Below are 24,982 nucleotides of genomic sequence, written 5' to 3' on the forward strand. Positions count from 1 at the left end.
TTTCTCGGTTTAACAGTGTGGACAACTTCATTGGACTTAAGGGACTAGTATTTCAAAGAGTTATTTAGTCATGTTGGTAACTACTGAATATGAAGCTGTAAATATTGTGAAAGTCTCAAAAAGCTGTAATATTTCACAGGTCATCATTTGAAGAAAGTGAAAGATTAGAATCTTGCTCTGTCTCTTAAAAGTGAAGGCTTAGTGAAGACAATTTTGTACCTTTTGTACTTTTTTAAGTTTGTTATTCCAACTTCTGTAACATTGCAGCTTTTTTCACTGCTTGTTAGGATTTCATCAGCAGCACAAACCCAAAGGCAGTGGTGGCCTGTGCCTGATGGGACAGCTCTGAACAGCTAAGAGATGAGGAAGGATAGAAGAGCAGAATCGGGCTTAAATGAAGCATAATACTTATTTTCACAGCAGAAGGCAGAACAGTAAACTCCATGAATTAGGTTGTTAAGTGGACACCTGCATGGCTGGAGCTCAGAAAAATGTCAGCATTTGCAGCCGTTACATTTAATGTTGTTCACTGAAACCCAAGGAGAAGTTGAGCCCCTAACAGGCTGCCTCATTCACTTCTGGGGGGTTGTCATTGCTTTAATATAATAATTGTTAATTATTAGCTAAAACCAGAGTTAAGTTTTCTTCCTGTTTCAGTGCCCAAAGATATAAAATATATCTAATTTGTGTTTTCATGCAGGGAAATTCTTTAGCGTGATCCCTTTTTGTGGCTCAGAACAGACTATTACTTGTTTCTAATGTACTGAAAAAATCAGTTGCTTACAGCTGTAGACAAATGGGTATTTCAGTTCCTGCTTTTCAGTGGGAACTAATGAGATGAGGTATTTTATAAGTTAGATCGAGCAGGCAGTTTGTCCAGGAGCGAGTATATAGTCATATTTACATGATCTTTAAGTGTGTATTAAATGGTTTTTGCATGCCATAAAAATAATGTTTTCAGGCTATTTGAAATTAGAAACAAATATGTCTAAAGAGGAGAGAGGAGACATTCTGGCTATTACAGCACGGGCTAAGCCAGAAAAACCTATTTCAGAACATGACCATGCTGGGTTTATTAAAATCGATCGGCTTATTCTTGCATGTAATAATTGGCAACGGTACAGTGTATTGCATGACTTCATTATGGCAGATGCTAGAGGGGAGAGAAAAAATAAATAAATTTAAAACAAGAAATAATGAAGGGTACAGACTGAGTAAGAGGATGGCCTGCTAGCTGTTTTCTTTCTATACCAGTGTCCTGTGTATTGTAGAACGAGCCTGTAAGATACAGTTTGATTCTGGGGATACCATTGGCTTTGGGCCTAGGTAACAAGCACAGCAATGGGGCTGTCACTGGGGTCAGCACAGAGATGCTGCGAGGGATGCTGTAAGAGCTTAGCTGTAGCCCTGCTAAACTGGAGCTGACAGCCAGGTGTCCAAAACGGCTATGGAGATGAAAGGCAATCCCATTTTGAGCAGGAGGAGACTGCTCTGACAAAGAGAGATAGAGGCAGTGGTTAAATATGTCTCTGTGAAGGTACTTACAAAAGGAGCATGCTGTGAGTATAGCCTTGGACTCCTCTTTTGTCTTCCCTAGAAAGTTAGGGAATAATACTAGGGAAAGTCCTCTAAATGTCACGTAAAAGGAGTCGAGCAACTGCAGACAGTCATGAAAACCACAAAAGGACAAGCACCTCAAGAAAAGGAGAGCCCAAAATAATTAGACTCTGATTAGGTGATTGTGGTGCAAAGATGATACAAAGATGAACTGTAAGGCCCAGGAGAAAACACAAATCTGTCTTTTGTTTATAGCAGTCATGTGATTGTTCCCATCAAGAATTATGCCTTCTGGTGTCAGAGTAGCTCTCCTGATTTCATTGTAAACTACAAAAGGAATGGGTCCAATGCTTTTGTTAATTCAGTTTTCATTGGTGATGTTTTGACATTTTGTATTTTGCTTTTATCAGATATAGTTACTATTTCTATTTGATGTTTTATGTAGTGTTTTAACCTGCAATTTAGCTCTTACCTGCTCTGTGATATTCTGTCTCTTGGGTTAGATGTTAACCAGATTGCAGTTGTCATGTCAGTTCTTTTCAAAAGTGTTGCTTGCATAAAAGCTTATAGTTAAACAATTTTCTTTTTAACTTTCTTCTTTTGCTACCTGAAAATTTGCATTTTTCTTTTAAAAGGATGTGTTTGCAACTCCTCAAAGGTTTAGGACACTTGTATGATACAATGAAAGACTGAGACTGAGTAATTCCGAAATCCAGAAAACAATTATGCTACATTTTTACATTTTTTTATGTAATTTAGAGAGTAATTTTCCCCTTCTGAACAGGTGAAGTAGAGGAAAACGGAGGCCTCTCTGGTGGCTGATAATATGTAGGCAACAAGAGAAATATAAATGTACTTATGACAAAACCTGCAAGTTATGCTGCTACTTCACATGCTCTCATCCCGCACCTTCTTGCCCTCCCTTAGGTTCTTCTTCATCACTGGAGCCTTCTCTGGTTCACCTGTTTTAAAAGTAGATTCAATCGATGCACCACCTTTTGGGGGGGAGATTCTCTGCCAGGTTGGTGAACTTGATAGGTTTGCAAAGCAATTCAGCAAATATGACAATGGTGTGAGGCTGGTGGGTGAGGGCTCCTAGGCAGGAGCTGGGATTTTCACATTTCATAGTCAAGAGGTTGATCAGTTGGCTGAATCTTCAGTAACTTCACCCTAAAAGTGCCTGCACTCGTCCTCAGCCGAGCAAAGGCCTTGCAGAGACTCAGAGACGCCTTAACTCAGTGGAGGCGATGTAAATATGTACAAAGTCACAGTTAGGATCCTGTTTGCCAGACTTCTAAAGCCAGTTGTTAGGTTAAACTTACTACTAGACATTTGGTTGTATTCACCCACGTTGTTTTTCCTGTAGCAAACCATGACACAGTAATAATGTCTGTGCCAAGATTTGCAAAAGAAGTAGACAAATAGGACTGTTCTGGCTCCTGAGGAAAACCAGCCCCTAAAGGAGCTTTAGAAGCAGCAGCAACATCAGCATCGCTTGTCAAGCTGCAGCACTTCTTCCCTGTGGTACGGGGCTGGTCTGTACCAAGCAGATCACTGAAGTGACTTCTCAGTGGGTCGTCAGAAAGAGAAATGTGGTATCATCGTGTCAGGTTGAGTAACTGACCTCTCTGTGGTGGTGGTCTCTGTGGATTTATGACTGATACCTTTGATTGTTCAGCAAAAGATGTCTAATTACCTCACTGGAATTTCCATCTCTTGAAAAACGGTATGAAATTGGAGGCGCAGGCTGATGCACCCACAGTTTCCACGCACCCGTGTCCTCTGGCAGAGGTGGGGTAGTACTTGGGGGTCTTTTCCTCCTAATTCATATCAGTAGATAAACAGGTGTTAGGTATTTGGAATACCTTGCAGGGTGGGAAAGTGATGATGGTGGTGGAGGTTGCTGTCAGTGAAGGCTTGTCTCGGATACAGAACTGCAGACAGCACACATTGCAGCACTGCGGTCTGGGGACAAACCGTTTCAAATTGTTTTTATAGCTAGGGCATCCAAAAAAAATTTTTTTAAACCCAACACTTTGCTATAGAGGCATGGTCTGGAATACCAAAGTAAACTGCAGCATGGATTATCAGCAAGAGGATTATTTCTTTGGCAGAATAATCTGAATTCTGCTTGTGCTGACTAAAGCCAGCTTCAGCAAAAATGCTTTAGAAGTACGTTCTTTCTTGAAATTTACTCTTCCAGTGAGTGAAGGCAGGTTGCCTTTACTCCTTAAAGCAGTGCAAGATAGAGCATTGCAAGTGTGTAGGCAAACAGCAATGTAACCTACAGCATGAAGATGCAGCGCAGCAGAGACTTTGACATTGCACCTTCATGCTCCTGTTCACATCGCTCAGCCTTCAGAAATGATAAGCTGGGAAGCTGTGGAGAATTACAGGCAACTGCACCAGCACCTTCTCTCGCTTTTGTGTTTTTTCTAAAAGCCAAACTGTCCTTTATGGGCTATTAATTTAAGTTGTTTATCTTAGGGCAAGACTGTATTTACAGAGCCTAACATAAAGACAGAATATTGTAGCTTGGGATTTAAAAATGTCACCGCACATGATGCCAGGATAAAGAGAACAGAAATGAATTTCGGTTCCATCCACCCTGACACTTCCCAAATTACTTTTTTACACTGCCTCTTGGCATTATATTTTCTTCCTATTTGCCTCCAACCAATCCTCTCTCTAAGCTAAAGAAATATATACTGGCACATAAAAATGTTCTTCATAATCATTGGAATGATTAATTATTATAGCTAGCCCTGTCCCAAAGACTACAGAGACATTGCTCCTCCTTTTCGTACCTTTGTAGGTTTCTCTTCTTTTGAAGATGTTTTGACCTTCTACCAAGAAAAGGTCAAGCCAGAATGTAATTGTCCTGAAATAATCTTTACTTAGTATGATTTCCTAGACTCTTTGGGCAGAGACCTTGTTTTCCATTTTGAGCAATCTGTTTTCTGCAATAAAACACTGAATATGTCTCCCTGTTGCTATAGAAATAATATTGCATTAAATGAGGGAACCAGTGCCCTGCTGTCGACAAATCTAATCTAAGTGTTAGTCTCTGGAGCTTGAATTTCACCACTGGGAAGACATATACATAATTCTACAAATTATTTCTGTAACTTATGCATAAATGTCTTTATACTCTGAAACTGTTAGCTAAATTTCCCAAAGTGATAGCGTGTAGATTAGCATGGTGTAGTGTGTTTACATATCTCTTAATAGAGCCTTCCCCCTCGCCTTTTCCCCACCTCCCTCCCACATGGAATACATTTTTGTATTTATAGCTTGAAATTTCCAGCTCTTCACATGGGAAGGCAGGGAGGGGCAGGGCAAGCAGATTTCTCACTGGGCTTCCTGCCCCATGGGCAACAAAGTACGTCAGATTTATTTTTTGGTTTGTTTTACATCCAGCTCCTCCAAGTAACAGGAGACGTTATTTGCCTTGTTCATTTCTAGGAGTAATAAGGATTTTCCAGAACTGGAAGGATGGCCCAAACTGACCATGCTCCTGGTACATTAACAAGCCCTACAAACCTACCTGCCGTCCTCTACTTTCTAGATACTTTCTAGTGCCATATGGCCAGTATTTCTAAGTTACTCAGAGATTTTGCTACAATAATGTTCTGCCTGGTTCTGCAGTTAAAGATGAGTGCTGTGGATTGCCTTCCTTTGAATTGACACACCACTTATCAAATCTCGCACCTGTCTTTACGTTTAGATATATGAACATGTTGGTTTTTAGTACTTTTCTCAAACCATAAGATTCTAGTAACAGCAATAAGGTGTACGGTTTATCTATAGGGTAGAGAAAAGGAATTGAAATACTAACAACGGTTACCAAGGGTCAGTGTTCGGAAACATATTAATTGCAAGGATTTTCAAGAAATGTGGATAAAAAAAATCTTTTGTCTCCTACTTACATGACCAGAGTCCCTGTAATACATTTCTGTATATATATACATGTGTAGTTACAAAAATAGAATGTGGTCTAAAAATACATGATGATTGATTTGCATGGACTTGTACTCAAACCTATATTGTAATTCTGATTTCAGAGTTCTTGTGAAAACCCTGTTAAAATTTCTTGGTTAACAAATTCAGTTATTATTTGTGAAATAGGCCCATGTTAGATAGTATTACAGGGCAAAATGCACTTTATAAATGTGCAATTCAATTCACAAAAAGTAGGCATATCAGTGACCTCTGTGATTAAAGATTACTCTTTAGAAAACTGAAAAATCTGTCATCATTAGAATAACTTTTTTCCAAAAAAAATAACTTCTTTCCAAAAAATTTTTTAAATTTGTGTCCTGGTTCCAGTTAGGACAGAGTTAAGTAGCTCATAGTAGCTGGTAGGGTGCTATGTTTTGGATTAGGATGAGAAGAGCGCTGATAACATGCTGATGTTTTAATTGTTGCAGAGCAGTGTTTACACCAGGCCAAGGACTTTTCGGCTTCTCGCTCTGTCCTGCCAGCGAGCAGGCTGGGGGTGCAGCAGGAGCTGGGAGGGGACAGACCCAGGACAGCTGACCCAAACTGGCCAAAGGGGTATTCCATACCATCTGACGTCATGCTAAACAATATATAGGGGTGGCTGGCCGGGGTGGGGGGGCCGGCTGCTCGGGAATAGGCTGGGCATCGGTCAGCGGGTGGTGAGCAATTGCATTGTGCATCACTTGTTTTCTTACACATTATTATTGTTAATACTATTACCATTATCACTATTATTATTATTATTGTTATTATTATTTTCCTGTCTTAATAAACTGTCTTTATCTCAACTCACAGGCTTCACTTTCCCGTTTCTCTCCCCCCATCCCAGAGAGGGAGGGGGGAGGGTGAGCGAACGGCTGTGTGGTGTTTAGCTGCCAGCCGGGTTAAACCACAACAGTCTTTTTGGCGCCCAACGTGGGGCCCGAAGGGTTGAGATATCGACAAATCTGACCAGAGTGTGTTAAACTAAAATTGGTATAAGTATTGGACCTGCTTAATAGTTGCTAGTCACGATGTTGATTGCCTTAATCTCCAGTCTGCTGTACCTGTATTCCAAATTGAGTTTTATGGTGCGTTACTTTCTGTATGTGCTCCCTGTTGCACTGTTTATCCTTTCCGGGCCCTGGTTTAAGATTGTTATGGTACTGTGCGGTGTAACAATGGCTTATGAAATGATGAAATATCTGGTCACGACTTTAACCTGGTATTTGTACTCAGCACTGACGTCGACTCTATACTTTGGAACCCATATCTCGGAAACTATTAGCAATTACACCTATTGCCTGTTTTCGTTAGGGAGCCAATCTGTGAAGGGGACAGGGGAAGACATGTTTCCCTACCTGTTCACTCTCCCTTTCTCCTTCACCACCACCCTCTTATCCCCCGAGTTAGTTACGGTGGCTCTCCGAGATGTTGAATATCCTTGGGATACTCAGACCAGCCTGCTCTTGTTGTTATGTCTCCTGAATGCGCTTCAGATTTTGTGGAGGGTTAAACAACTACTTAGGAATCTCATCCGGAGATCTGTCTTGAGGCGGGATAGTTGCGAGTGGCAGGGAGTGTGGGAGGATATGGGCAGGTTTCTAGAGCAGTGGTCACCTCCAGTGTTTTGGACATTCACCCCTGAACAACTGCAAAATCCTAAAAAGCTGGCAGAATGCTTGAAAAAAAGGTGTCATGACTCTGGCAGTTCCAAAGTGACACAAATCACTGTAGCGTGCTGGGGTCTGGCTTGTGCCTATCGAGCTGCAATTGATGTTATTAGCAACCTAGCTCCAGCTCCTGCAGCCGCTCCTGCTCCTGCAGCCGCTCCAGTTCCAGCTCCTGCAGCTACTCCAGCTCCAGCTCCTGCAGCCGCTCCAGCTCCAGCTCCTGCAGCCGCTCCAGTTCCAGCTCCTGCAGCTACTCCAGCTCCAGCTCCTGCAGCCGCTCCAGCTCCAGCTCCTGCAGCTACTCCAGCTCCAGCTCCTGCAGCCGCTCCAGCTCCTGCAGCCGCTCCAGTTCCAGCTCCTGCAGCTACTCCAGCTCCAGCTCCTGCAGCCGTTCCAGTTCCAGCTCCTGCAGCCGCTCCAGCTCCTGCAGCCGCTCCAGCTCCAGCTCCTGCAGCTACTCCAGCTCCAGCTCCTGCAGCCGCTCCAGCTCCAGCTCCTGCAGCTACTCCAGCTCCAGCTCCTGCAGCCGCTCCAGCTCCTGCAGCTGCTCCAGCTCCAGCTCCTGCAGCCGTTCCGGCTCCTGCAGCTGCTCCAGCTCCAGCTCCTGCAGCCGCTCCAGCTCCAGCTCCTGCAGCCGTTCCGGCTCCTGCAGCCGCTCCAGCTCCAGCTCCTGCAGCCGCTCCAGCTCCAGCTCCTGCAGCCGTTCCGGCTCCTGCAGCCGCTCCAGCTCCAGCTCCTGCAGCCGCTCCAGCTCCAGCCCCTGCAGCCGCTCCAGCTCCTGCAGCTGCCCCAGCTCCTGCAGCTGCCCCAGCTCGTGCAGCTGCTCCCACTCCTGTGGCTGGGTCAGAGAAACGAGCTGTAGCAGTGCAAGTTGACCCCGCAGAGGGTATCCCAACCCCTGTGGCAGACCCTGTGTCTGGGTCAGAGAAACGAGCTGTAGCAGTGCAAGTTGACCCCGCAGAGTGTATTCCAAGCCCTGTGGCAGACCCTGTGTCTGGGTCAGAGAAACGAGCTGTAGCAGTGCAAGTTGACCCCGCAGAGGGTATTCCAACCCCTGTGGCAGACCCTGTGGCTGGGTCAGAGAAACGAGCTGTAGCAGTGCAAGTTGCCCCTGTAGACAAGGTGAAAAAATGGTATAGAGGCTCAGGTCGTTTAAAACGCAGACAGTCTTCTGCTAAGTCTGGGCGAAGTGAAGACGAGGCTGGGCCATCAAAGGTGCAGGAGACTGAAGATGAGGATGAGGATGGCGAAAAATCAACAGTAACTACCCGGACTCCATACCAGCCATCAAAGGTGCAGGAGACTGAAGATGAGGATGAGGATGTCGGAAAATCAACAGTAATTACCCGGACTCTATACCAGCGTGAGCTACGAGATGTGCGAAAAGATTTTGGTCGCTGTATAGGCGAGCAGCTTGTCACCTGGCTGCTCCGGTGCTGGGACACGGGAGCCAATTATGTGGAATTGGAGGGCAAGGAAGCCAGGCGGCTGGGATCCCTTGCTAGGGACGCATGCATTGACAAAGCAATTGGAGATGGAGCACAATCTCGCAGCCTCTGGAGGCGTCTCCTGTCAGCTGTGAAGGAAAGGTATCTCTTCAAGGAAGAACTTGTATGTTTACCAAGCAAATGGACCACCATGGAGAAGGGAATTCAGTACCTGAGGGAATTGGCCGTACGGGAAGTAATTTATAAGGACCTAGATGACGCACAAACATCCACAGATCCAGATGCAGTCCAGTGTACACCACCCATGTGGCGGAAGTTTGTACGGAGTGCCCCATCATCATATGCCAACTCATTGGCAATACTAACCTGGAAAACGGAGGAGAATCCCACAGTGAATGAAGTGACTAAAATACTCCGGCAGTACGAAGGAAATCTCTCCTCTTCCCTAAAGGCCTGTGTCTCAGCTGTGGAGAAACTCTCTGAAGAGGTCCACCAACTTAAAGAGAATTTATCTTCCCCTCCACCTGAACGAACCAGTGTCCACCAGCTAAAAGAGAATGCTTTAGAGAAACTTTCTGAAAAGATCCACCAACTTGAAGAAAGATTATCTTCCCCTTCACCTGAACGAACCAGTGTCCACCAGCTAAAAGAGAATGCTTTGGAGAAACTTTCTGAAAAGATCCACCAACTTGAAGAAAGATTATCTTCCCCTTCACCTGAACGAACTAGTGTTCACCAGCTAAAAGAGAATACCTTGGAGAAACTTTCTGAAGAGATCCACCAACTTAAAGAGAGTTTATTTTCCTCCCCACCTGTACAAACCAGTGTCTCAGCTATTAGGGGTAAACGTTCATCTATGCAAGGAAGACAATATGGTGGGCACACACACCGCGCCACCCTGTGGTTTTACCTACGTGACCATGGAGAGGACATGAGAAAATGGGATGGAAAATCTACTGCGACCCTAGAGGCACGGGTACGTGAATTGCAAAGGAAAACAATTGGGAAAAAGGAGTTCTCTGAAAGGTTTGCTGCTCCAACTTCCAGCAGGCAGTCCTTTAAACACAGAAATGAAGATTCTGACCAGGACTAGAGGGGCCCTGCCTCCAGCCAGGGGGAGGAAAGGGACAATCGAGTTTATTGGACTGTGTGGATTCGATGGCCTGGCACGTCAGACGCACAGAAGTATAAGGCTTTGGTAGACACCGGTGCACAATGTACTCTAATGCCATCAAGCTATAAAGGGCCAGAGCCCATCTGTATTTATGGTGTGACGGGGGGATCCCAGCAGTTAACTGTATTGGAGGCTGAAGTGAGTCTAACTGGGAATGAGTGGCAAAAGCACCGTATTGTGACTGGCCCAGATGCTCCGTGCATCCTTGGCATAGACTATCTTAGAAGAGGATATTTCAAGGACCCAAAAGGGTTCCGCTGGGCTTTTGGCATAGCTGCTTTGGAGACAGAGGACATTAAACAGTTGTCTACCTTGCCTGGTCTCTCAGAGGACCCTTCTGTTGTGGGGTTGCTGAGGGTTGAAGAACAGCAAGTGCCGATCGCTACCACAACTGTGCACCGGCGGCAATATCGCACCAACCGAGACTCCCTAAGTCCCATCCATAAGCTAATTCGTCAACTGGAGAGCCAAGGAGTGATCAGCAAGACTCATTCACCTTTTAATAGTCCCATATGGCCAGTGCGAAAGTCTAATGGTGAGTGGAGACTAACAGTGGACTATCGTGGCCTGAACGAAGTCACGCCACCACTGAGTGCTGCAGTGCCGGACATGCTAGAACTCCAGTATGAACTGGAATCAAAGGCAGCCAAGTGGTATGCCACAATTGATATCGCTAATGCATTTTTCTCCATCCCTCTAGCAGCACAGTGCAGGCCACAGTTTGCTTTCACTTGGAGGGGAGTCCAATATACTTGGAATCGGCTGCCCCAGGGGTGGAAACACAGCCCTACCATTTGCCATGGACTGATCCAGTCTGCGCTGGAGCAGGGGGAAGCTCCTGAACACCTGCAGTACATCGATGACATCATTGTGTGGGGTGACACTGCAGAAGAAGTTTTCGAGAAAGGGAAGAAAATAGTCCAAATCCTTCTGAAGGCCGGTTTTGCCATAAAACAGAATAAAGTTAAAGGACCTGCACGAGAGATCCAGTTTTTAGGAATAAAATGGCAAGATGGACGCCGTCAAATCCCAATGGATGTGATCAACAAAATAACAGCTATGTCTCCACCAACTAGCAAAAAAGAAACACAAACTTTCCTAGGTGTCGTGGGGTTTTGGAGAATGCATATTCCAAATTACAGTCTGATTGTAAACCCGCTCTACCAAGTAACCCGTAAGAAGAATGCTTTTGAATGGGGCCCTGAGCAACGACAAGCCTTTGAACAAATTAAGCAGGAAATAGTTCATGCAGTAGCCCTCGGGCCAGTCCGAACAGGACCAGATGTAAAGAATGTGCTCTACACCGCAGCCGGAGAGAATGGTCCCACCTGGAGCCTCTGGCAGAAAGAACCTGGGGAAACTCGAGGTCGACCCCTGGGGTTTTGGAGTCGGGGATACAGAGGATCTGAAGCCCGCTATACTCCAACTGAAAAGGAGATATTGGCAGCATATGAAGGAGTTCGATCTGCTTCGGAAGTGGTCGGTACTGAAGCGCAGCTCCTCCTGGCACCCCGACTGCCGGTACTAGGCTGGATGTTCAAAGGAAGGGTCCCCTCTACGCATCATGCAACTGATGCTACATGGAGCAAGTGGGTTGCACTGATTACTCAGCGGGCTCGAATAGGAAACCCCAGTCGCCCAGGAATCTTGGAGGTGATTATGGACTGGCCAGAAGGCAAATACTTTGGGATATCACCAGAGGAGGAGGTGGTTCGTGCTGAAGAAGCCCCCCTGTACAACAAGCTACCGGAAAATGAGAAGAAATATGCCTTGTTCACTGACGGGTCCTGTCGTATTGTGGGAAAGCATCGGAGATGGAAAGCTGCTGTATGGAGTCCTACACGACGAGTTGCAGAAGCTGCTGAGGGAGAAGGTGAATCGAGTCAGTTTGCAGAAGTAAAAGCCATTCAGCTGGCTTTAGATATTGCTGAACGAGAAAAGTGGCCAGTTCTCTATCTCTATACTGATTCATGGATGGTAGCAAATGCCCTGTGGGGGTGGTTACAGCAATGGAAGCAGAACAACTGGCAGCGCAGGGGCAAGCCCATCTGGGCTGCGGCATTGTGGCAAGATATTGCTGCCCGGGTAGAGAACCTGGTTGTAAAGGTACGCCATGTAGATGCTCATGTGCCCAAGAATCGGGCTACTGAAGAACACCAAAACAACCAGCAGGTGGATCAGGCTGCTAAGATTGAAGTGGCTCAGGTGGACCTGGACTGGCAACATAAAGGTGAATTATTTATAGCCCGATGGGCCCATGACACCTCAGGCCATCAAGGTAGAGATGCAACCTACAGATGGGCTCGTGATCGAGGGGTGGACCTGACCATGGACACTATAGCACAGGTTATTCATGACTGTGAAACATGTGCTGCAATCAAGCAAGCCAAACGGTCAAAACCTCTTTGGTATGGAGGACGATGGCTGAAATATAAATATGGAGAGGCCTGGCAGATTGATTACATCACACTCCCTCAAACCCGCAACGGCAAGCGCCACGTACTTACAATGGTGGAAGCAACCACCGGATGGCTGGAAACATATCCTGTGCCCCATGCCACCGCCCGGAACACTATCCTGGGCCTTGAAAAGCAAGTCTTATGGCGACATGGCACCCCAGAGAGAATTGAGTCAGACAACGGGACTCATTTCCGAAACAACCTTATAGACACTTGGGCCAAAGAACATGGTATTGAGTGGGTGTATCACATCCCCTATCATGCACCAGCCTCTGGAAAAGTTGAACGATACAATGGACTGTTGAAGACTACACTGAAAGCAATGGGTGCTGGGACATTCAAAAATTGGGATACACATTTGGCAAAGGCCACCTGGTTAGTCAATACCAGGGGATCTGCCAACCGAGCTGGACCTGCCCAATCAAACCTGTTACGCACTGTAGAAGGGGATAAAGTTCCTGTAGTGCACGTAAGAAACATGCTGGGTAAAACAGTCTGGGCTACTCCTGCCTCAGGAAAAGGCAAACCCATTCGTGGAATTGCTTTTGCTCAGGGACCTGGATGCACTTGGTGGGTAATGCAAAAGAATGGGGAGGTCCGGTGTGTACCTCAAGGGGATTTGATACTGGGTGAGAATAGCCCATGAGTTGAATTGTAGTATGTTAATTATTATATAATAATGTATGTCATCACTACCATGATTGCTATATATCATAGATGAAAATGGTGATTAATTAGAATGTATTGGACAGAGTGTAACCTGAGCATGACATAAATGGTATGGAATAAGGGGTGGATATCTGTCCTGGTTCCAGTTAGGACAGAGTTAAGTAGCTCATAGTAGCTGGTAGGGTGCTATGTTTTGGATTAGGATGAGAAGAGCGCTGATAACATGCTGATGTTTTAATTGTTGCAGAGCAGTGTTTACACCAGGCCAAGGACTTTTCGGCTTCTCGCTCTGTCCTGCCAGCGAGCAGGCTGGGGGTGCAGCAGGAGCTGGGAGGGGACAGACCCAGGACAGCTGACCCAAACTGGCCAAAGGGGTATTCCATACCATCTGACGTCATGCTAAACAATATATAGGGGTGGCTGGCCGGGGTGGGGGGGCCGGCTGCTCGGGAATAGGCTGGGCATCGGTCAGCGGGTGGTGAGCAATTGCATTGTGCATCACTTGTTTTCTTACACATTATTATTGTTAATACTATTACCATTATCACTATTATTATTATTATTGTTATTATTATTTTCCTGTCTTAATAAACTGTCTTTATCTCAACTCACAGGCTTCACTTTCCCGTTTCTCTCCCCCCATCCCAGAGAGGGAGGGGGGAGGGTGAGCGAACGGCTGTGTGGTGTTTAGCTGCCAGCCGGGTTAAACCACAACAATTTGTTTAGTGATTGTCAATTAATTAAACCTGCCTAGAGAAGGACAAATTTCAGAAAACCAGAAAAGTAACTGTCTGGGTATGCATATTAATGTAAAAATGAGATGAGGGAAAAACTAGCAAAGTACACAATTACCTTTCTTTGAAATTAATGCTATGCTTATTATTAAAGTGGACTCATCATATAAACAAGTCACCACAAGACACTAATTACATTTTTGCTGTTAAAGTAGTTCTTGTAATGAAAAAAAAGATTTAATTCCTTTACACTGACATAAAATATAAACCAGATTTAAAACCTGTTTTTTATCCTTGTTTAAAGCTGACTTGTACTATCCAATGTGGCTGCATTTCTTCACCAGATTGTCAGTCTATAGATGATAAGAATCGGACCCCAAAGCTTTTGGTGCAAAACACTGACTATTAGATCACCTACTGCTGCATTGTCTGTTGGTTCCTCTCCAGAGCCTCACTTAATGAAAATTTCAGAAAAGGCTGAGTACTCGATAAGCAGGAGGGAAGGGATTTTCTGGACATACCATATTAAAGTGAAGGTATAGTCTATGTTCCTGCATATTACCATGATCACAAATCTAATGCTAAATATTTCTTACTATATGTGGTATTTCCATTATCTAAAACAAACAATGAAATTAGGAAAAGATGGCATAAACAATAAAACTTTTTTGTTTGTTTGTTTGTTTGTTCTATAGGATCTCAATGGAGAAAGGACCAAGAGCGAGATTTAAAGAACATTTTGAAGAACACTGACCAGGATATCCCATTGGTATTTGTCAGTGGAAATCATGATATTGGCAATACTCCAACAAGAGAAACAATAGATAATTATTGCAAGAGCTGGGGAGATGACTACTTCAGCTTTTGGGTTGGAGGTGTTTTCTTTCTTGTGCTAAATTCTCAGTTGTACTTTGATTCTTCCAAATGCCCAGAGTTAAAGCAAGCCCAGGATGTGTGGCTTAATGAGCAGCTGGCTGTTGCTGAAAAACATAAATGCAAGCATATAATAGTATTTCAGCACATCCCTCTGTTTCTGAGAGAACCCGATGAAGACCATGATTATTTCAACTTGGAAAAATCAGTTCGTCAAGGGATAATGGAAAAGTTTCATAAAGCAGGTATTTTCTTGAATTTTCCTCTCTCTGATTTTTTTTTCCAGTTGTTAATCATTACGCTGCCAGAAAAAAATAAATTTAACTTGCGTGGTACTGTTTTCAAGGAATTTTAGATTTAGATTATAAGCCTCATTGTTACTTTTAGGGCAAAATTATCAACTGAATCTAATCTCATCTCTCAAATGCAGCAAAAGAAATTCAAAACTTTGAGTGAAAAGTAAAGAACTGAAAGTGAAAAACTCTTTAAAACAAATAACAAGGATTCCATTTTGCAAGTGCTGGTATATACAAGACAACCTGAATTTTTCCTACTGAAGGGATAGAAGATCAGGTATTGCCATAGGAGAAAAATACAGAATTTATTTTGCATAAAACAGAGAAACAGAATTCAGAATTACCTTGGAGGTTGTTTTCTCCCACACTGAGCCAATTTTAAACCAAGAGTGTAATGTGCTCCAGATTTATTCAGTGTTAAAAGAGTCTTGCTTTGCTAAGATCCATCCTTTGTTTATCCATCCTAATAGGGGCCATTTCTGGGATGAAGGCAGGTGGAACATGCTTTGAACGAGAATATTGTACCAAATCCCTTAGCTTTGTTTGATGAAACTTGAATGCCGTGGAGACAGATACAGTACGCAGCTACTCCTCCATGCTGTTCCCATTGTTTCCCGTTAATTGCTTTCATGTTCCTGGAGTGTGCTAGTCCCTCAGAATCTCCTGCCAGCCTACCATCACTGCATCAGAGTGTCATTTTCTCTGTATCTATAAAAGAATACGTTATTTGGATTACTGAACAATGGAAATTGCTTATGATATTGTTTGTAATTTGCCATATAATTGTTAAGCCAAAACCAGCTACTCATCCAAAACTCATCCAAAACCAGCCTAATTTCCAAGCTCTGAATCTCCTCCTGTTTCCAATCAGTAGGGCCAAAATTTACAATTATCTGAGGGCTCTCCAGGGGACTGATATATTTGCAGATTCAAGTTTTACAAGATTTTTTTTTCCCCTAAGGAGACGTGCTGAGAAGTGAGGAGACGTTACCTCGTAATATCTTAATACAAAATATAAAGATATTGGTTTTGGACATGAGGAGGATTTTGGTTAAGACTTTTGGTTTTATTGCAACAGAAGGGAGATCTTGTCTTCTTTATTTAAAGAAAAACAGCAGAATTGTATGCTTACATATGGAATGAAACTGATAAAAAGAAAGAAGAAAGAGGTAAGAAGTTAACATAAGTTGAAATATGTGTGTGTGTAAGCCAGGCACATATGTTAGTTCCATCTTGAACCATGTACCTTTTACCTTTTTTCCCTGCTTCGCTTCACGCAGGTTTTTTTTTTTAGGGTTTAGTGTTGTTGTGTTTTAAAGTGCTCAGGGCAATGGCTCTTAAGGTGTTACTCCCAAACCTTGCATAAAGTTAATAAAAATGGCAAATAGAAGGAAGCCATACAGTAAGAAAATAAACAATCACTCCATGATAAGTTGCTCATTTAACTCATGTATTTTCATCGCAAATTTGAAAAAAGAAAACATATAGGTTTGCATACGATGACATTTTTGCTTTGACAAGATTTGCCTTACAGGTAGGAGCCTAAAATTTAATATAAAATATTTGTGCTTTTTTCTTTCTCCAACTTTTCCTATGAAAAAGAAAAACGTACCTACCTGATTATGGTCTTTTTGTCTGTTCGTTTTTGTGCTAGTGATAATATAGTGGGAAATATTTCTATTGGAAAGTTGGGCAGCTGAATGCTTATGTACTGTTGGTAAAAACACATCCTGGTCCATTAGAGAGTGTGTTAGCAGAAGGACGCTACCATGCAGGCGTATCCCAGTAAAGGAGCATTAGGGTGGAAACCAGAGCAGTTCTGTTCTAGAGTTTTCTGACATCCAGATGGCTTGCTAACATTTCACAACAGTCAGCACTGGGAATATAATTAATCAGAAGGAGAGAAGAGAAATTATGCAAAATGTTATCACTGTAACATTTATCATTGTTAAGTTATCATGCTTCTTACAGGGATATTTCAGGCTCTTTTTCCTAATGAGTATCCAGGGGGTTAATCAAAAGTCAAAACTTTTTTCAGACAACTCACACAGGCTTCAAGGGAGAGGGAACAGTGAATGGGAAGCCAGGAATACAAGACAACTCTCACAAAAAAATTCTGAACTTCTTTTTGTGCGAACATCCCATGCGTTCCTTCCCTCCATCATTTCCCACTGTGCCCCTTGCTCCCACCCAAAAATCCTCCCCAAATGGCCTGTTGTTTGATTCCTTCATGAATATGTTAATAAATTGATCTTTTCCTTGCTGTTTTAGACAACACTGAGGCAATAAGTAACATTTGCAATCCAATAATCAAATGTGCTAATTAAATGAATACAGAGAGCAAGCAGTTCAGTGTTACTCAGAGTGCTGGGAAAAATGAGCTGCATCAAAAGTTGGCTCAGAGTTTCCTTAGTAACGGGTGCATTTGGCTTCCATTTTATTATTCCTTTGAAGAACGGTCTTTGTAAGACCACAGAATGTTATCAGTAGATTACAAAGAGGCAGTTAGCATGGTAGGACATAAAATTGGCTCCTCCCAGTTCATATATTAATGGAGGATTAAAACACAGAATATTGATAATGAAACCCCAACCTACTTTGCATTTGTTGGGGTTTCTTTTGTTTTGTTTTGTGACTTGCTGTTTAAGAAGGTTAACCGCTTATAGCACATAATTGAGAAGTATGGTACAGCTTTTTATTCTGGAAAAGGCAAGGCTGCCTTTATGAGTCCCCCACTATTCTCCGTCCCCTGGCCCGACACCAGCCCGTCCTTCCTTCTGCTTTCTTGTTCTCCATCTCTCCCTTTGCATCCTGGCATGATGCTGTCTTGCAGTGTTTCCAACCACTCTGAAGGATTGTTGTGCAATTACAAAAAAAAAAAAATCAGTTTAATCAATGTAATGTGCATATTCTAGGGCTTAGTTTTGGAAATGCAACGTCAGTAGATGGGCATTGTATGATAACCCAGGATCAGACCTGGAGCTATCCCAGTTTTCTTGCTTATACTTTTCATGTTCATAGCGTCAAACATGGAGCAGTAATGCATCTGGTTAGAGAGAGAGAGAGGAAAGGAAGAAAAATCTAAGGATTTCAATCCTTTCATAAACCAAGAAAGTCATATGGGTTTTTATAGAAAATAAAATGATACTGAAAGCATGGATCGTAGCATTGCACAGCTTCTTCAGAGTGAGGTATGCAACTTCAGAAAATGATTATTTTAAATCCTGAGCCCAAATCTTGTGTAGTGACTCCCTTCTGACCGCTTACATATTACAGAATGTTTTTGGTTTAAGTATCCGCTCATTACAAGCAGAGATAAAAGACTAGCTGTAGAGGCTACATCTGGTACAAAGTACTGAATTACATTTCTCACATTAAAAGTGTCCTTAACAGTTGGGCTAATTAAAGATAAAATCATGTCCTTATGATAAATATTTATAAATTGAAAATATGGCACTTGTAAATATGTATTACTACTATGCAGAGTTAAACCATACTTGTAAGCTGCATGTCTAAGAAATCCTCCGAGTCCCATTTTTCTTTAAATGCATTATAAACAACCATTGTCCATCAAAAAGCAATTTCAGTGATAGTGAAAGTCAACTCAGTTGAGAACATAGGTTATCATTTAAGTGAGAATATATTTCTGAAAGCATGTTTGTGTAATGTTTAGCCCCAGTTGGTAAGGTTCTTCTCCTTTCTGTGCAGAAGCTAAGTACAGCAAAAAAAGCCTGTGTGTGAGTACTGGGGATGAGCTGAGCTAACATCCTCAGTGGTGAGGTCTGCTCTACTGCGTGAATTGCATATTCAGCTTTTAAGAATTTTATAGCAATGATATAAATAGGCTTGCTTGTAGCTTTGAAGGGAAAAAAAGGAATCCAGGTGGTGGTCTAGCCCAAAATCTGCCCTGTGTGTCATGTTTCTTTGATAAACATTAGAAATTAGTTTTTAAATAAGCAGTTTATGCAGTAGAAGACATACTTTGTCTTACAGATCTCATTCAATTATAGTTTTATTAGGCTTTACAGACTTTTTCTGTGACCAGAAAAAGACGGGTATTCTTGCAGAGCTATGGACAATCTTTTGAAGACTTCTTATCCTGAGAACCATCACCAACACACTGAAATTTCTTCGGAAACTTAACACAATAAGGACCAGAATGAAGTGAAATATTTAAGCAGATGTCTGAATAGCTTTAAGACCTTTTTCAAATAAAACCTAAATTACTAGCTGTTTCTTCACCAACAAAGTTGATAAAAGAATTTGTGGTTCAGAGTGCTGTGAAGAATACAGGTGGTGTATATAGGTGAGAGACTTACAAGTCTGAGAGAGAATCACAAGATAAGAGACATAAAATAATAGAAGGAAAACCCCTGCAGCATCCGGCTTTTTTAATTAAAAAGTTCTAAATTCATCAAGATGACTTCAAAGCAATTTTTCAGGTGTGGTAGAAAGCACTTAAATTCATACATACAGGAAAAAGTAACAACCTAACTTTATTAAATGTCTTTTTGTTATTATATTTATGACTGCAGGTGCTGTAACTTCTAACACCTTCACTCATTAAGAGAGTGTAATACCTACCTGCTCCTCTTAGAATGTTTTGACAGGAGAGTGGTATTAAAGGGAGAAGCAGCTCTCTGAACATCCACAGCTGAGATATGTTTGAGTACAAAGTTAAAGCATGGAGTGCTGAAAGCTGTTGTTTCTAAAATTTACCAGACAACATATGTTATGTTTCATTATTTTCTTTGTTGTGTAATCAAAGTTGACAAGGGAGTAATATTTTCTTCTTCCTGCCATTGAGACCTTGATTTTGGCAAAGCCCATATACCAAGTGAGTAATCTCAGTCCTTGCTTATGTGTTGCTTTGTCAGTATTTAAGATAATTTAGATTTAAATACTCTCAACTTCAGTGTTTAGCTCAAACTCTTTCAACCTTGAAATTATGTGCTCATGGTACAGGTAACCAGTTTCAATATCTTTTGTGTATCTGTGTAAGAATGGTGTTTTTTAAGACTGCTTCCTAAGTATAAGAATATCATCTAGCACATAAATACACAGAGACATACATTTTTTTCTGAAATTCAGCAGTGAGGTGCTGCAAAATACAATTATTTAGCATAATCCATAATGAGAGATTAGGTAATGTTTGTTCTTTGATAAATTTTTGATGTCTGTTTTCTCCATTGGGCTGTAGTTTTGGTTACCTTCTTTTCACTCCTTAGAGCACACGGTAAGCCAGGATCATCTGGGCTTTGTATCAGATCTTTTAGAAAGCTTCATTTTCAAATGGAAAATGTAGCAAAAGCAAGAAATAAATTCCACCGAAAGGTCACAAGAGGCATTCACAAAGATAAACCTGAAGCACAGAGTGACCTTCTACAGAGAGCAGCTCTAACGGCTTATTTAGAGCTGCAGTCTCGTTAGGTGATCTGGAGTCACCCTCTGGCTGTGCCTGCTGCCTCTCCTCTGGTTATATAGGAAAAACAAGCGTGACTAAGGTCCTTCTCTGTATAGCTGCATTCAGTGGTGTCCTATAAAAAACTACTTTTGTCATAGATAGACTTTGCAGACTAATAGCTTGTCTCCCACTTACATAGACCCACGGATTTCACCAGTTGTATCAGGCTCTGGATTTTTTTATTCTATAAAGTGGATTTAATTAAGTTTTCCTGAACATTTCTGGGGTATTGTTTGCTAACAACAGGCAACAGTGTGGTATTTTTTTATTAAGATGCTCATGTTGCTGAGCTGTAATTCTAATTACACAACGCCTCTGATGAAGAAGGTAGGATAATACAGAGCTTATAAGGTCTGCACAGAATAATTCTATAATGGTTATTTAAGGTTGATTCAATGGTGATGGTTGATTTAAGGTGTTCCCTGACACCTACCAGTGGGAATATTTCCTTTTACTGGAGTTCCACTGTAGGGAACTGACTGGGTTTGTTGGAGATCAGGGTCTGAGAACTGCCTGAGCACTGAACAGTCCTGTTAGCACTGCTGTGACTGATGCTTTCACATCTTTGTTTGCTTCTGTAACACCTGCTCGGCAGATGGGGTGATGTGAGCACTTCTCAAATTGCAATGAGATAAAAATCAATTTAATTCCACAAGAGAGATTTTGTTTACAAAGACTACTAAATATTATCATTCGCTTTGTAACACTGAAGTCTTGAAAAAATGATATACACCACCTGCCCAGGGGAGAGGAAAAAGGTACAGCAAAAAACGGCTATGGTTAATGTGTGCTCTTATAGGGAAGCTGAAAGAACGTCATTTTGGAGTGCAAAATTGTTCTGAGAACAGGTATTACTGTTGAACCGACCACACTGTTCAGCACTCTAAAAAGCTGCTGTATGCTGCAAGTGAAAGGAAGGGAAAAAAAAAAAAAACAGTTTGTGCCTGATGCTCTAGGGGAGGTGCTCAGGATCAGTTTATCCTTGTGACTTAGATCATTGTATTTGCCCAGAAACATTGCCTTTTTAAAAAAGATAGATATCTACACATAGATGTGTGTGGGTACATACACACACCCTGAGTCTGTTACAGTAGCATCTCCCTGTGCCTGGGTAATACTTGATTTTGTTCTCCTGCCCATGACAAGTCTGAAAGGGTACCGAGGAGTGTTGATAACATTCAGGTTTTTCACTGAGCGCAGTTGTTTCCTTACAGAACTGCTTCTCCATCTGTTTGCTTCCATTTTGGCTCTAGTGCTGTTCCTGTCTAGCCCCTGCAGTTTCGGGGACAAATACATATAGGTTCAGTTTTTCCCAGTATATACCCTTTCTTCAATTTTTGAGCAAGAGGTTTGGCCTGGGAAGCTTGCGATTTTTAAATAAGCATAATTGTATTTTAAACTTAGTTTTATCATTAAACTTAATAGCTAACGTAACAGTAGAGTAACTAGACCAGAATGATGGTCCCTGTTGCCCACTCCTCTGCTGCTCCTTCTCAAACCCTGTAGCACAGGACAGCAGAGTGCATAATGATACTTCTTCCAAGTATTCTTCCAATCTCCAACAATTTTTCTCTCAGGGACTTACTGAATCATATTAGTTTTATCAATACAGTGCTATTTAGGGGTGGTTCTGTGGATTTGTTGAGTTGACTTTTGAAAACTCTTGGCTTTCACAGTGGAAAGGAGTTTCCCATTTCACAGCTGGTGCTCTGTGAAGAAATGCCTCCTCTTGTTTGCTTTGAACTTCACCTGCAGTCTGTTCTAGGAGCCATAAATCCGTTAATGAAATGCAGTGAACATTGGTTCGTGTCTGGAGTTATTTTAAAAAATTGTTCATTAATCAGCACTTTAAGGGTGGTAATCTGGACCACGCAATAAATTTTGTTGCCCAGTCAGAACTACTTTTTTTCCTGAAATCTCTACAGAGTGCAAGGGAGGAGAAGAAAGGTCTGTACTGTACTCATTACATATTTATTATGTCATTCATATTCCACTAATTTAGCCTTCTCATTCTCTTACAGTCTCATTTGCTTTTGCTGAGAAAAGCATTTATTTAATTGAAGGCTCAGTCTAAATAAAGCATGCTACTGATTGCCTATGCTGATTATTCCAGGCATTCTCTTCCTAATTTGGAAAATCTGCTTGCTTTTCTTTGGTTTATTTTTATATTGGTAATTTTCTTCCTATATTTTTACACTATCCATAGTGCTGGGTTGAGCAGTTTGATTTCCAACTGAGACTAGGCCAGTTGCATTTTGGGCACAGAAAACCTGCTTCAAAATGGTCTTTGTATGTTAGGAACTAGAGTTGGAAAACAACTTCTTCTGAATGCAGGGTTTTTTGGAAGCAAGCCATGGAAGTGTGTGTAATTATAGAAATTAGATTCAGACACCCCTGGAATTTAAACTAGTTCAAGTCTGAATTCCAGCCCAGTATCCAGGTTGTGTGAAAAAATTTGTTTTCTAGGTGCACATATCTTTATGAAATTATATTTAGTATTTCAAGATAAATGTGTGAGCATCATTTTCCATCCTGCTTTAGCTGATTTGGACCTCTGCAATCAACGCATCTAGATTTCCTTTGAGACTGGGACTCAATTTGTATTTCTGGAATTAACTTGAACTAACGAACATCCAATTTTCAAGAAGTTAGGAAAACAGATGTACTTACAAAATCATACTGTTGCATTGAGATTTTTTCCCTCTTTGCTACCCAGGCTTTCATACGTCATGCTAGTCTGTGCTATCACATCAAATCTCATTAATAGTGTTATGTGCAATGTTCTGCTATACTTCATTTATTCCTATAAGCCGTTGAGCTCTACCACTGCAAGAGCTCAGACTACCAGCAGCTGGAGACTTTTGGCAACATTCATGACTTGGTACAGGAAATCTTGCCAGTAAAAATAAGTCATTTTTATTGAAATACTGCTCCCTGGGAAGACAATTGAAGCTTGTGACAATACTTCAACAGTGCAAGCTTTCGGAGAGGTCTTCCAAACAGCACACTTGATTTTACTTGTTTATTTTTTAAATCGGGATGTTTGAAAGCATGTGCATCCTGTCCATGCTGACTGTCATCTCTGCTGGGCTCTGGTGCCATGTTATCCCCAATGGCCCCGCACCGACAAGTACCTGGCTGCCTAAGGGTGACTTCTCCTGCACAGAGAGGGACGTGGCCACCCTCTCACTCACACGTGAAACCCTTGGTTTCAAACACCATTGTCATGTAGTCCTGTAGTGCTCTTTCCCCTCGCTCCTGCCTTTATGGGGAAGGAGAGAAGACCAACCACTGTATGTCTAATAAAATATGATAAAAGAATGCTAAGAAAAAAAACGAAACATTACAGTTCATTGGCATAATGTTAAGGAATGTATCTGCTTTCTGTTTAATAAAGCAAAAATAGGTCATGGTGAGCGTTTCACTTTTCAAATAGAGACATTTTATGATTTAACTATTTCTTGAACTGAAAGATTGATCAAAGGAGAGATTGAAAAAGATGGAATTGTCTTTTGGGCCTCTAGGAAAAGTTGGGTTATGGTCCCCTTCCCTCCCTGCCCCACGTGGAGTTGGAAATCAGCCCAGTCTTCTGTGTCCCTGCATTATTCTACACTGCAGAATACAAGAGCAGTGCAGTAACAAGGAAGGGAGGGAAGTCTGGGGGCTGTGGGACTGCAACCCAACAATAAGCTGTGACCGGGACATAATCGCTCTCATAGGAATTACACATGATACACAGCTAAATGCCTCTGTTTTCTTACAGTGCAATTATGTCAAAATCTTGCTGACCCCTTTTCCCTGGTGCTGCAGAACTGTTGTTTGGAAGGGTTTCTCAGAGTGATAAAGTATAATTTGTGGGAAGAAGATGCTGTACTTTTAAAATTCTTCAAAATAACTTGAGCTTCTCCTGCTAACCAACTGCCTTCTGCGTGATATCCAGCATGCAGTTTCTTTTCATGTAATGAACTGCTTTCTCATCTGATTCTTGTCAGAAGTAAAATCGACAGCATGCTAATGACATTGGCATAGCTAAAGTTTTCTTTAAAGTTTTCCAAAATTTTTTACTCTCAGTAGATGGAAAATATTTCAGTTAGGACTCCATTCCTTTCAGAACGATATTCTGCTCAGGTCATGTGGGGTCATCAAGAATAACCTCTTCCAAATCAGAGCTGCTGCACTGTGTGAAGACCTGACAGCTGTGTTCATCGAGTCGCCCGTGGGCCCAGTTGGCCAGGTCATCCCTTTCTGTACCAATATTTTCCGTGAAGCAACCAAAGCAAATTTCAGATACTCATTTGGATCTGTTTCCCCAGCATGCCAATTAGTCAGCTTAACAGTAACCACTACACCATCCGTGTAGGAAAAGCCCTTTGTAATGCAACCTGCTGTTCTAGTTCACAAAGCTTGAAGAGAGAACTACGAGAAAAAGAGAAAATGGGAAATGCCAATAATACTTGTCAGTCTTACCAGAGCTTTGAACATGGATCAACAAGAGCTTGCTGAAGCTCTTGGAATGACTGCTTACTTGGTGTGTTGGCTTTAGAAAGCAGATACTGGAAATAATGGGGGAGAAAAAAAATTTAAGAGGAACGTTTGGAATTCTCTGTTGAGAAATGTGTGCAGTAGAAACCACGAACAGAGTATAAAACTAAGT

The 24,982-nt window shown here is 42.1% G+C and overlaps 1 protein-coding gene across 11 annotated transcripts in view; it reads left to right on the forward strand.

The window, feature by feature from the left end:
- Positions 1 to 24,982, forward strand: part of CPPED1 (calcineurin like phosphoesterase domain containing 1) — a 60,385-nt gene that overhangs the window by 23,392 nt on the left and 12,011 nt on the right. For 5 of the 11 annotated variants that reach the window (XM_080557297.1, XM_080557296.1, XM_080557301.1 and 2 more), the window contains one exon: positions 14,391 to 14,813. In XM_080557297.1, coding sequence (XP_080413423.1) covers positions 14,391 to 14,813 — 423 coding nt within the window. The other 6 variants (XM_080557291.1, XM_080557294.1, XM_080557295.1 and 3 more) reach the window with 3 other exon arrangements.

This window comes from Anser brachyrhynchus (genome assembly GCF_964034855.1).
Source record: "Anser brachyrhynchus genome assembly, chromosome: 15".
NCBI classification, from domain to species: Eukaryota; Metazoa; Chordata; class Aves; order Anseriformes; family Anatidae; genus Anser; species Anser brachyrhynchus.